The 14,444-nt window shown below is 39.8% G+C and overlaps 1 protein-coding gene across 1 annotated transcript in view; it reads left to right on the forward strand.

Annotated features, from left to right (window-relative positions):
- Positions 1–2,782: 2,782 nt before the first annotated feature.
- Vcpip1 (valosin containing protein interacting protein 1) overlaps positions 2,783–14,444 on the forward strand; it is a 28,260-nt gene continuing 16,598 nt past the window's right edge. The window contains exon 1 of the mRNA XM_055603342.1: positions 2,783–5,757. Coding sequence (XP_055459317.1) covers positions 3,045–5,757 — 2,713 coding nt within the window. The 5' untranslated portion in view covers positions 2,783–3,044. The remainder of the gene's footprint in view (positions 5,758–14,444) is intronic.

Below are 14,444 nucleotides of genomic sequence, written 5' to 3' on the forward strand. Positions count from 1 at the left end.
GAGACCTAAAAACTGATCTAATGAGTTACTCTACTCTTCAACATGTAAACACTCTGGTTGTAGTTTCCTGTCTGTATAAAGATGAAATAAAAGCACATCATCCCAGCACTTGGGAAGTAGAGGTAGGAAAATCAGAAGTAAGGCCAGCCCCCAGCTACATAATGAGTTCAAGGCCAGCCTGGGCAACATGAAACCTTGTCTCAAAACATCAAAAAAATGTGTATGTTTTTAATCCCAGTACTCAGAAGGCAGAGGCAGCTAGGTCTCTGAGTTCGAGGTGTACAGAATGAGTTCGAGAACATCCAGGGCTACACAGAGAAACCCTGTCTCAAAAGACCCCAAACCACATCAAACCAAACCCCAGACACCTTAAATTAAACCAATTCAAACAGCAGCACACACAAATACAAACAGCAAACAAATAAACAAAGACCCTAGCTCACAACGATCAATGGGAAAACCATACACAGTGATACACAGCGAGTACTCTCAAGTGATCTTCTCTCTTCTCTGCGCACATATCTAATAGTAACAATGACCGTATGAGATTGAAGCTCAGGGCATGGGAGACTGTTCTAAGCACTATGCGGGAATTCGCTAATTTAATCCTCACTGCTGTCTTCACAATGAGCACCTTCATTTTGTAAAGGAAGATAACGAGACACAGGCAGGACCAGCAAGCTTGCCCAAGTTCAATGAGGCACTAAATGACAGAGCCAGGACTCATTCTAGAGAGCCTGGCATTTGTAATCACCACATGTGGCGGCAGCCCTGCTGTAGTGCCAGCTGTCCACACTTGTTCTCTGCCTTCTTCTGGGGTGTCTCCCAAACCGAGAACACATTTTTTTGTCTTTAGTATTTTTTTATATTAATTACAGTTTATTTACTTTGTATCCCAGCTGTAAAGAACACATTTGTAAAGGTAGCTTCCTGTTGGGGAAGTTACTGCCAAGGAAGGTCATTTTCATTTATTTATTTATTTCTTGGTTGCTGTTATTGCTGCTCATTGCATGACAGTTTTAAAATTTCAGTATCAAACTATTGAAATTAGTACAAAAGAATTATATCTTAAAACAAACAGCTAGGATGTTTGCGCAATCTCCATACCTTTGTGGATAAAATCTGTTAAGGCAAAAACAACCAACTTCTGCAACAATGTCACTTATGAATACCTTGCTTTGACTAAAATGATATAAATACCTATATACACAAAGTAAAGAGAGAAACTGGCACATGCCTTTGATGGCCGCTGCTGGTGGTAGAAAGACTGAGTTTGAGGCCAGCTTGGGCTAGAGGGTTAAGAATGATAGCCTATGCTACATAGTTAGACCCTGTCTGGCAAAACAAAACAAAACAAACCAAATAAAATCAAAATAAAGCAAAACAAAAAAACTGCTCTGTACTTGTGACTCAGGCTTATAATTGAAGCTAGTGAAGAGACGGAGACAGGAGGATGGAAAAACTCAAGGGGCTATCTGGGCTATCCACTGAGTTCCAGACCAGCCTATGCAATTTGAACCTTGTCTCAAAACAAAAAGTAAAAAGAAGGCTGGGGTCACAACCCAGCTGTACAGTTCATTTCTAGCATCCACGAGGCCCCTGGGTTCAATTTTCAGCATTACAAATTTAAAAAAGACAGCTTTGGAACACCTTCTATTATAGTTATTTATATATATTTATATATTTATATTTATGTGTGCAGCATACATGAAGAGCTCAGAAAATTAAGTCATGGTGGGGCTCTCCCACTGGCCACCATGTAGATCTCAGGGATCAAACTCAACCTTGTCAGTGAGTGCCCTTTCCCACAGCACAAGCTCTACAGCTCAGATCTATTCCTATATTAAATGTGTATGAGACCCAGGCTCCTTTAAAGATAGTTTTGCTTTTCACCCTAATTATGCTACTAATGAGCAGTCAGACACTGAGTAAAGTACTCAGCTTCCTCAGTTGCTCGGTTTCTTCTTCTCCAAAACAGAAGCCATTTTTGATGCTCACTTCTTGTTAATTTTCTCTTAAATTAGAGCAGTAGAGAGTTAAGCAGTTAGTACATGCTTAACTACAAATAAGGTGAAGCTCAGTTATGGCACTTGCTAGCTAGGTGGTAATAAAAGAAAAAAGATGATAATGTTAACCTTTAGGAGTGAAGAGTATTTGAAAATTTGGTACACTAAAAAAATTAGTAGTTCCACTGAAAACTCCCTCTCCCATTTTCTTAGAACCTCTAACATGGACTAAATCTTTTGATTCCACTTCCTAGCCCGACATATCCCTGGGATATTTTTTCTTTTTCTTTTTTTTTTTTTTTCCCTTTTCTTGCCTTTCATAGCCTTTCCACTCCCCAACCTTTGCAGCTGTCGTGGACTTCAGACCCTCTACCCCACCATTCCCTTTCATTCTTGTTTTCATCAAGCACACTCCTTTCTGCCCAAAGGTAAAGTGAGGCGGGACACCACGCAAACCATGCTAGGACGTATGGTTTCTCTGACTCTTTCGCCTGGGCCATGTAAGGGGGAGGCAAACTACAAAAGAGATCCAGTTAGAAATACAACTACCGACAAGCCCCGCGAGTCATCGGCTTCCTTTCTGCCCCCACCTTACGATTGCCTTCCTCTTTTTCCTCCCCTCGTGCGCCGAGTCGCTTTGCATTGTGGTATTTGAAGTTCTTTCTGGACGGAAGCGCCTAACACTCCTTCGCGAGGGAGGAGCCGGAAGACTCTTATTCCCAGAAGGCAGAGCGGAAGCTACGCCTGCGCAGTCTCGGTGAGGGCGTGTATGTCTGTGTCTGAGGGAGAGAGCGAGAGTCAGTGAGTGTGAGTGCGGGGTGGGGTGGTGGCCGTTACGTTCGAGGCAACGGCTGAGACAGTGGAGAAGTGAGAAGAGAAACAACGTCCGGCGCTTCCGCCTTCGCCTAGGAGGAGGAGGAACTGGTAGGGAAAGGAAAGCCATTCGCCCTAGGCCTGGACTAGACCTCGTCGGGCCGGCAGAGGTCTGGCTATGCGCCTTTGAGGGTCGCTTGGGACGCCGAGCGAGAGCCCAGAGCGATGTCTCAGCCGCCGCCGCCGCCTCCACTGCCGCCGCCGCCTCCTCCCCCCGAGGCTCCGCAGACTTCGTCGTCGCTGGCGGCGGCGGCGGCGGCTACTCCGGGGGGCCTTTCGAAACGAAGGGACCGGAGGATCCTTTCCGGGAGCTGCCCGGATCCCAAGTGCCAGGCGCGTCTGTTCTTCCCGGCCTCCGGTTCTGTCAGCATCGAGTGTACCGAGTGCGGACAGCGGCACGAGCAGCACCAGCTGCTGGGAGTGGAGGAGGTGACTGACCCGGACGTAGTGCTGCACAATCTGCTGCGGAACGCGCTTCTCGGGGTGACGGGGGCTCCCAAAAAGAACACGGAACTGGTAAAGGTGATGGGCCTCTCCAACTACCACTGCAAATTGTTGTCTCCCATATTGGCACGCTACGGAATGGACAAACAAACGGGCCGGGCCAAGCTTCTCCGGGACATGAACCAGGGCGAACTGTTCGATTGCGCCTTACTCGGTGACCGGGCCTTCCTCATCGAACCGGAGCATGTCAACACAGTGGGCTACGGCAAGGACCGCTCCGGAAGCCTGCTCTATTTGCACGACACTCTCGAGGATATCAAACGGGCCAATAAAAGTCAGGAGTGCCTCATCCCGGTGCATGTGGATGGGGACGGACACTGCCTCGTGCATGCTGTGTCCAGAGCTCTGGTAGGCCGAGAGCTCTTCTGGCATGCCCTGAGAGAGAATCTCAAGCAGCACTTTCAGCAGCACCTAGCCCGATATCAAGCCCTGTTTCATGACTTTATCGATGCTGCTGAGTGGGAGGACATTATCAATGAGTGTGACCCTCTGTTTGTGCCACCTGAAGGTGTCCCCTTGGGCTTGAGGAATATCCACATATTTGGCCTTGCTAACGTGTTACATCGCCCCATAATTCTCCTAGATTCCCTCAGCGGCATGAGAAGCTCTGGCGATTATTCAGCCACCTTTCTACCTGGACTCATACCTGCAGAGAAATGCACTGGGAGAGATGGTCATTTGAACAAGCCAATCTGTATTGCGTGGAGTAGCTCCGGTAGAAACCATTATATTCCCTTGGTAGGCATAAAAGGGGCTGCCTTGCCCAAACTACCCATGAATTTGCTCCCTAAAGCATGGGGTGTGCCTCAGGACCTTATTAAGAAGTATATCAAACTTGAGGAGGATGGTGGTTGTGTTATTGGAGGAGACAGAAGTTTGCAAGATAAATACTTACTTAGGCTGGTTGCTGCTATGGAAGAAGTCTTTATGGACAAACATGGTATCCATCCTAGTTTGGTTGCTGATGTACATCAGTATTTCTACAGAAGGACTGGGGTGATTGGAGTTCAGCCTGAGGAAGTTACAGCAGCTGCTAAAAAAGCAGTAATGGATAATCGCCTTCACAAGTGTTTGCTCTGTGGTGCCCTTTCTGAACTTCATGTACCTCCTGAGTGGTTGGCTCCAGGAGGGAAACTGTATAACTTGGCAAAAAGTACTCATGGACAGCTGAGGCCTGACAAAAATTACAGTTTTCCCTTAAACAATTTGGTTTGTTCATATGATCCAGTGAAAGATGTTCTGATACCAGACTATGGATTGAGTAATCTAACAGCTTGTAATTGGTGCCATGGCACATCAGTTCGAAGAGTCAGAGGAGATGGCTCTATTGTATATTTGGATGGAGACAGAACTAATTCTAGGTCTACCGGTGGCAAATGTGGTTGTGGATTCAAACACTTTTGGGAAGGGAAAGAATATGACAATCTCCCAGAAGCTTTTCCTATTACATTGGAATGGGGAGGGAGAGTAGTCAGAGAAACAGTATATTGGTTCCAGTATGAAAGTGATCCATCTTTGAATAGTAATGTTTATGATGTTGCAATGAAACTTGTTACCAAACACTTTCCAGGTGAATTTGGGAGTGAGATCCTAGTTCAGAAAGTTGTCCACACTATATTGCATCAGACTGCAAAGAAAAATCCTGATGATTACACTCCAGTCAATATAGATGGTGCTCATGCTCAAAGAGTTGGAGATGTGCAAGGACAAGAATTGGAGTCTCAGCTTCCAACTAAAATTATTCTTACTGGACAGAAAACAAAAACTTTGCACAAGGAAGAACTAAACATGAGTAAAACTGAAAGAACTATTCAACAGAACATCACTGAACAAGCTTCTGCAATGCAGAAACGGAAAACAGAGAAACTAAAACAAGAGCAAAAGGGGCAGCCCAGAACTGTTTCTCCAAGTACTATTCGTGATGGCCCATCTTCTGCACCTGCCACCCCCACCAAGGTGCCCTACTCTCCTACAACTTCTAAGGAGAAGAAGATTCGAATAACAACTAATGATGGACGGCAGTCCATGGTTACCCTTAAGCCTTCGACAACCTTTTTTGAACTTCAGGAAAGTATAGCCAGAGAGTTCAACATTCCTCCGTATTTGCAGTGTATTCGATATGGCTTTCCTCCTAAAGAGTTAATGCCACCCCAGGCAGGAATGGAAAAAGAGCCAGTTCCTTTACAGCACGGTGACAGAATTACAATAGAGATCTTAAAAGGCAAAGCGGAAGGTGGCCAGTCTGCTGCAGCCCACTCAGCCCACTCTGTGAAGCAAGAAGAGATTGCTGTTACTGGCAAACTGTCGTCCAAGGAACTTCAGGAGCAAGCTGACAAAGAAATGTACTCCTTGTGTCTGTTAGCAACGTTAATGGGTAAGAACAGTTGAACTCTGATAGTGTATCTTAATTGTGAGTTTAAAATACTGAGTCTTTTCTATTGTGGGAAGAAAAAAACTGGTTACCATAAATACTTGATTCAGTACTTAGGAGAAAATTATTTTCTCTAGTGTTTTGGTTGTAAACAATATGATTATTGAGTATTAGAAAAGCATAACTATAAAATGAATTTTTCTTCTACTATTACCAGGTTATTTAAATGTATCTTATTTCAAAAATTGTTTTAAAAAAGCAAATGTATCTAAATAGTTAAAGCTCTTTCTTTTTCTTCCTGCCTGGGCTCTTAGGCTTTTACATCTTAATCCTTTTTCATTTATTTATAATTTTATTTTCCTGCCTGTCATGTGATTTGAGGACTTCCTGTTTGATGAATTGCAGTTTCTGGTGTTTATAGTCTCACTGCACTCCCACCTACTAGCCTATCTCCTCCATTTCCTGTTCTCCCTTTCCTTCATCATATTCTCTTATGTGTACACTAAATTTTGTGTTTAATTTTATGGTTCAGTGACTACCATAATTGCAGTGAATAGCTAATAAGAAGCAAACAAGAAAGATGGCAGTGGGGTTAAGAATTCTTTTGGATAATTTAGCATAAATTAAAGGAAAATATATTATCAGCTAAATACATAATTTCAGCCTTTAGATGATTTGAGATACTGCCTAGTGGTGTACTTTTTACATTATTTGCTTAACTTTTGTCTTTAAGTTGGTGTTAACATGCTTTACATAAGTTTTCAAGTTTGAAGTAAAATTTAAATGTTAGATATTGGAAGAGCCTTGCTTTTGCTAAGATGAGAACTTTTAGCTAGAAAGGTGCTGGCTTTTGATTCTGTTTTCTCAGACTACTAAATAATAGTGAATTGGGCCTTGGCCTACTATCATGAAGATTTGTTATTACTGGCTTATTAAATAGGGGGCCTAGTTAATGGGGGATCTAAAAACTGTATAAACTTTTAAACTTGATATTGTTGATTTTAGTTTGGCAGCCATAAAAACTGAGTTGGATGAGCTGACTTAGGTATTTTCTGTATTTCTGAGATGTTGTGTTCTCTCAGAGACTACATGGAATAGAGGAATGGATGTATAGTCTTTGGAATCAGAAGACACAATTTAACTCTTGGCTCTACTCCTTACTACTAGAGTGATTTCAGACAAACTGTTAACTTCCCAGTACTCCAGGTGCCTCTGTACAAAATATCTGTTGTAGTTGATAAGAGCATGGGTAAAGTATACTCAGAACTCTGAAAAATTAAATAACATCCTCATAAAATAAAGAAAATTAAGTATATACAGAAAACATTTTAAGACTGACAGTTTTCCAAATTAAAAATAGGATGACAGTATCTGTCTTAAAAGAGGTTGAACTTGGACATGTGTGTGGTGAATATCTCCTACTGACTTTGTATATCCAGTAACTAGTATAGTGTCCAACAAGTAGAACAAGTAGAGGGGTTTGGTTTTGTTTTGTTTTTAATTGAATTTAACATGTCTAAAGAAAGACTGTGTCTGCAGAAATGGAATGATGGTCAGCACTCAGCATTGAAAAAGAGTCTGAAAAAGCAGAATTTGGCAATGTTTTTGTACAACACTCTTGTACAAAGGAGAAATATATCACCTGGGATTCATGATAATTCTGGTAACTAGAAAGGTAATCTTTGCTGAAGGACAGGAATATTTTTATGTGTCCTGGTTTTGGCCTCTCAGTCACTCTCTTTACCTAGTTCCATGATTCCATAAGAGCATTTACTTTCACCATTCATTTAGCTTCATTTGGTAACAGGTGAGAGTGCAGGTAAGGATTACATTTACTCTATTGTAGATTAATACATTGGCATGGGTGGCATTACAAATCAGTAGTCTTTAAGAGTTTGCTCAGTATGGTAATATATTCTATAATGAAAGTAAAAATATTAGCTTATAATTACTTTTCAAAAGAACTGATTTAAACTTCCTATATCCAGTTTTCTGAGTTGAGACTGTAATGAGTTCCCTAAGATACTGCCTTCTATTTTGATCCTTTCTCTCTTCACCTTTAATATTTATATTGCTATCCATAAGCCGTAAGATTTTATATTATATGTATATTTTTATATGTATAAAATTTAAGTATAAAGCTCTATTTTGCTAATTTAAAAGTAGTAGCATTTGAGAGATTTCTGCCTTAAGAAATAGCATAAGCGTGGTATGGTGGTGCATACCTGTAATCCTAGCACTTGGGAACCTAAGGTATGAAGATCATGAGCTTGTCTTGAGCCTGTGTTACATAGCAGCACTCTGCCTCCAGTGATGACAACAACAACAGCAAAACAAAACACAAAAAAACCCATCAAAACCCAAAGTAAGCAAAGTACTAAGACAGTGGCTGCTCCTGTTTAAAAAATATTAGTCTTCTCTTTCTGATTTTAAAAAATTATATAGAAGGTACTCTTCAAAAGTAATGTGTTTATAAAAATATTAGTTTTGGAATGGTTATGTACATTTGACCTTATTTAATAAGTATTTAACAACTTAATGTTTAGAGTTGTGATGCTAAAAAAAAAATAACAGTTATTTGGAAAACTACAAATTTCAAAATGCAGACAGTAGCTGCCTTTATGATTGTTTATAAAATAGCACAGAAATCAGGTTTTACAATATTTATTTGTCTCACTTATATTTCGTTTTGAATATATCCTCTAAAGGTTTGAGAGACTTTTGCTTACTGTTCTTTTTAGATCCCCTTTATTTTTGTATCCTTATTCAGTTTCCTTACAGCACTTATTACAAGCTTAATGATCTGAATTGTTCAAATATTTATTTTCCCCTTCCCCACTAGATTTGAAGTCAACAGAGTATATAACCTGTTTTAATGAATACCTTATAACCTAGTGCAGTCCTGAAACATTTTATGATACTAAGCAAATGCTTGCTAAGTGAATGAACACAGATTAGTTCATCAAAATGAATGTATGCTGTGAGCCTGGGACTGTGTTAGTGGTGCAAAGATGAATGAGACATAGTTCCTGCCTTCTGTGAACTTAACGTATTAGTTTTTTTGCTGTTGTTGCTGTGGTAAAGCACCATGACCAAGACAGTTTAATAGATGAAAGGATTTATTTGGTCTTATGGTTCCAGAGGGACAAGTATCCATCATCATGGCAAAGGAGTATGGCAACATGGCATCTGCAGCAGTAAGCCCAGAGCTCACATTGGTTTTTTTGTTTGAATGTTTTTTTTGAGACAGGGTTTCACTGTGTAGCCCTGGTTGTCCTGGACTCGATTTGTAGACCAGCCTGGCCTTGAACTTACAGAGGGTCTGCCTCCTTCCACCTCTCTCTCCAAGTGCTGGGATTATAGGTATGCATCATCTTGCTCAGCTGAGAGCTCATATCTTAAAATGGCAGCAGGAAGCAATAGCTCACTGAGAATAATGGCCCAGGGGGGCTTTGAAACTTAAAAGCCCTCATCTATTGACACTTCCTCCAGCAAGACCACATTTCCTAAACCTACCCAAACAGTACCACCAACTAGGAACCAAACAATCAAATGCCACCCACCAACTATGGGGGACATTTCTCATTTAAATCTTCACATCTTAGAGCTGGGTCAGGTGCCTGTAATCCCAGCACTCTGGGAGGCAGAGGCTGGCATATCTCTGTGAGTTTGAGGCCAGCCTGGTCTACAAAGGGAATCCAGGACAGCCAAGGCTACACAGAGAAACTCTGTCTCGAAAAACAAAACAAATATCATCACAACTTGCCTGCAAGGTTTTCTGCTGAGGGAGTTTCCTGATTTTATAGCTTTCATCAAAACATGTACAACCTTCTTTTCTATAGACATAAAAATGATAAACCACTCATAGCCAAAGTCTGGGCAGAGTGCATGAAATTTATGAAAGAAGGGGAGATAGAAAGACCTGGAGGGGACAGGAACTCCACAAGGAAAACAACAGAGCCAAAATACCTGGGCCCAGGGATCACTGCAGAGACTAATACTCCAATCAAGAACCATGCATGGAGAGGACCTAGATCACCTGTTCAGAGGAAGCCCTTTGGCTGCTCGGTTTCTAAGTGGGTTCCCTAGTGAGGGGAGCAGGGGCTGTTTCTGGCATGAACTCAGTGGCTGGCTCTCTGATCACTTTCCCTGGGGGTGGGGTGGGATGGAGGGTGCAGCCTTACCAGGCCACAGAGGAAGACAATGCAGCCAGTCCTGATGAGACCTGATAGGCTAGGGTCAGATAGAAGGGGTGGACAACCTTCACTATCAGTGGTCTAGGCAAGGGGCATAAGGGGAGAAGAGGGAGGGAGAGTGGGATTGGGTGGGGATGAGGGAGGGGCCTACAGCTGGGGTACAAAGTGAATAAATAATAAATTAAAAAATGATAAACCACAAAGATATCCAACATAGCAGTTTAGAAAAACATTTTTTTAATCACATACACAGAAGCTCATGCACACAGAGATTGTGTGTAATTTTGAAATGTGCTGATATGTAATAGCCAGGAACATGAGTTTTTCCTTTTTCTTGAGAGTGCTTTTTTTTTTTTAGCTACTAGCTTCAGATTTATTATGGTAGGGAAGGTGTGATGGAGCATAACAATTTACATTATGGAGGTCATAAAGCAGAGAAAAGAAGGACTATTTTGAGCTTTTTTTTTTTTTAATTTTACTTTTTGGTATTAGGAATGAACTTAGGACCTTACCTTCTTTTGTCCTAAGGTTTAATATCTATTAAATAGATTTTTGTATTATATCAACAAAAATAATACATAATCAGTCTGCTTAGTTTGTGGCATTCATGGAAATAGTCACAGTTGCTTTGAATCATGATGGTAGTATAAAATAGAATAATATTTTTCCTGTGATATGTCACCTGTACTTTAATTCATTTTATCCAGACCACTAGAGTTTATTTAACTTAGTTTTTGTAGAATGCCACCTTCATTACTTATATAGTGTTTAAATCAGCCCAACTATGGCTTTGCAAAATATGTTACTACAATTCCTTATAGACTAATTATTTTTATTTTGTTTTATGGTAACTATGGTAGATATAAAAATTTGGCTGATTTCTTTTTTTCTTAATATTATTTTCTGACTGTCATAGCTTTATCAGGAGATAAAGATAGGTTTAGGTAAAAATTTGACTGTAGCATATTTAAAATGAGATATTTGTGTGAGTTCACTACCAACTCTTGAGAAATGGAGAAGCTTGTTGGGTTTTATTATACTGCTTTTCTTCCTGAAAGGACTATGGCTTTTTAACCATATATTTTTAAAATATAGGAACTACTTGGATCAATCCCCAGCATCCAAAAACCCTCATAACACTTTGTAATTACTTTGTTTACTTCTTGCTGAAGGTGATACTGGTAATTGAATTTAAGACCTCATACATGCTTAGCAAACATGTTTCTGCTTAGATAGAAGCTCATTATAATACCTCAGGATTTTCCAGACTCACATTTGGAATTCAGATTTTTTTTTTGTGTGTGTGTGTGTGTGTGTGTGACATTGAGTCTCTATATTATTATTCTCTTTATATATATTTTTTAAATGCTGGGTGAAAGTTTGAAATCTAGATCATGATTATCCATATTGTTATACCTAATGTTCCATTGGATGGTTCTACCTATTTATATGTAGTTCACTTGTGGTGAGAATAGTCATAAAGTTGAATATGATAATTGATATATAGATTGTCTTTATGTATACATTACAGGTAATGATTTATGTAATTATACTTTGAAGATTAAGTTAATCGCTTTCTGTGACTTAGCCATTTGATATATTTTACTTTTATTTTCTTCCAAAGAATTCCGATATATATATAAAGTAAGGTGGTAGTTCTTAACTTTTGTACTTCCTGGAAAAAAAAAAATTAATCATTACATCCACACATACACAATTGTGTTTTTGTGCATGTATGCACATTATAAATACATTCTTTTAATGTATTTAATGTATTTAATGGTGACCCTAAAAACTTGATTTACATAAGGAACTGAGTAGTAAGTAAAATGAAAGATACATTTCTTAGAAATAGTTTGGACTGACAAGATGGCTCAGCAGGTGCCCTTTCTGCCAAGCCTCAAGACTTAAGTTTGATTCTTAGGAACCACATGGAAAAAATGGATTACTGAACCCTGAAGTTTATTCTTGGTGGGATTTGAGCCTTCCCCTCCAAATAAATACACATATTTTAAAAACAAAAACAAAAAGGAAAAAACAAAAGCAAAAATGGACAACAAAGAAACCAAAATCTTTAGTTTTGAGTGTTGATAAAAGCAAATGTTTAAATGGGAGGGTCTGTTTGTATAAGGATCAGAGAGTTGTTTTTTCTTAATTTTTTATTTTTATTTAGTTTTTTATTTTATGTGCTTTGGTATGTAGGTATCAGATCCCTTGGAACTGGAGTTACAGTTGTGAGCTGCCATGTGGATGCTAGGAATTGAACCCAGGTCTTTGGAAGAGCACACAGTGCTCTTAATCAGTGAGCCATCTCTCCAGCACACCCCCCCCCCCTTATTTTTTTAAGACAGGGTTTCTCTGTGCAGCCTTGGCTATCCTGGATTCACTTTGAAGACCAGCCTGGCCTTGAACTCACAGACCTCTAGGATTACAGGTGTGCACCAGTGTGTCTGGCTTTCAGAGTTGTAAATGAATACCCTTAGCATTTTATTTAATAGCAACAACTTCATCCTAATTCAAATTCAGTTGCACAAATCATTCATTTAAGGTCTAGGAATATAGTTCAGCGGCTAAAATTCTTGTCTAGCATGCATGAAGTCACAGGACTGCATAAAACTGGGTGTGCTAGTGAATACCTGGCTTGGAATTTCATCACTGAGTAGGTGGAGGAGGTAAGAAGATCTGGAATAAAAGGTCATCTCCAGCTATGTAGTGATTTGGAGGCTAGCTTGGGTGACAGGAGACTTTGTCTCTAAAACAAGCAAACAAACACCTGCTGTTCATTTTGAGTTCATAAAAAACTTAAAAATTTTAAATTACATTTATTTATTTTGTGCATGTACCACTGGGTACACATGGAGGTCAGAGGACACCCTGTTGGGGAATTGGTTCTCTCCGTCCACCATGTGGGTCTTAGCGTTCAAACTCAGGTTGGCAGGCTTGTCAGCAACTGCATTTGTCCATTGAGCCCTCTTGCCAGTCTGAGTTCAGCATTTTAAGTAATTCTTCTGGGTCTTTAAAACATATTTCATGTGGGAGATTGGGAAGTTGGTAAGAACATTTGTTGCCTATAGTTCTAGTGCTATGGTAGGTGGAGCCCCAAAGGTCATTTACACTCACTGGCTGCCACCCTAGCTCTAGGTTTATTGAGGCCCTGTCTGAAAGGAGTCAGGTGGAGAGTGGTAGACACCTGCTGTTCTCTGACCTTCATTTACGTGTGCAATACATGTCCCCCATGCATTCTCCATATATATGTAAATATATAGTTCATATAGATGTTAAGAGTTTTCAAGTTGCAAAGTAGAAACTACAAATTGGCTTTTTACTTAGTATGTTTTAATTTTGATCAACTTAGTTACTGAATGTATTTATGTGGTAAGGTGTAATATTTCAGTACATCTCTTCAGTATGTAATGATCAGATCAGAGATGTTGGCATATTTACCACCTCAGACATATATCATTTCCTGGATTGGGAAAATTAAAGTACCTCTGTGTTAGTAATTTTTGATCATATAGTTAATTATTGTCAACCATATTTAACATGCTATGCTGTAGAATATTGGGTTATTCCTCTTATAACCTGGTGTTGTAGTACATACCTGCAATCATTGGATAAAAGGTCATCTCCAGCTATGTAGTGAATTGGAGGCTAGCTATAGTCGCTGAACCCTTGAGGTGAGGCAGGAGGATTAGTTTGAGTTTGAAGCCAGATAGGTCAAACTGGGTCAAAAAAAACTTTTTTTTTTTTAAATTACTTCTCTGGTTGTCCAACAATATTGTAATGCCTAGTAGCTATTTTATCTGTATTCTTTCCTTCTCAACTTTCCCCAAATTGCCTTCAGAAACATTTATAGTTAAAAAATTGGAGTGATGACTTTTCAAAAAAATTATATTTGTATGTGTGTGTATGTGCCTGTGGACGTCAAAGGACAGTTTATGAGAATCAGTTCTCTCCTTCCACATATGGGTCCCAGGGATCAAATGCAGGTCTCAGGCTTGTAAGAGCCACTCTCCCATTTTGCCAGCCTATGATGACCTTTTAAAAATTCATTTTAACTCTGTTTTATTGTTAGAAAAATGTATAGTATTGGGCCTAGAGAGATGGCTCAGCAGTTATGAACACCGAATACCCTGCTAGAGGTGCTGAGTTCAATTCCCAGCAACCCAACCCTCTAAAATGGGATCTGATGTCCTCTTTTGTCATGTAGGCATATAGAAAGAGTGCAAATAGACCACTCATGTGCATAAGTAAATCTTTTTTTTTTTTTTTTTTTCAAGACAAGGTTTCTCTGTGTGGTCCTGACTGTCTTGGACTCACTTTGTAGACCAGCCTGGCCTCAAACTCACAGTGATCTGCCTGCCTCTGCCTCCCTGAGTGCTGGATTAAAGATATGTGCCACTATGCCTAGCTAAATAAGTAAATCTTTAAACAACAAGAAAAGAAAAGAAATATTCTTAAACATAAATTTAAACATAAATTTTAAAAATTAAA

Source organism: Psammomys obesus, unplaced genomic scaffold (genome assembly GCF_907164565.1).
Source record: "Psammomys obesus unplaced genomic scaffold, mPsaObe1.curated_primary_1811, whole genome shotgun sequence".
NCBI classification, from domain to species: Eukaryota; Metazoa; Chordata; class Mammalia; order Rodentia; family Muridae; genus Psammomys; species Psammomys obesus.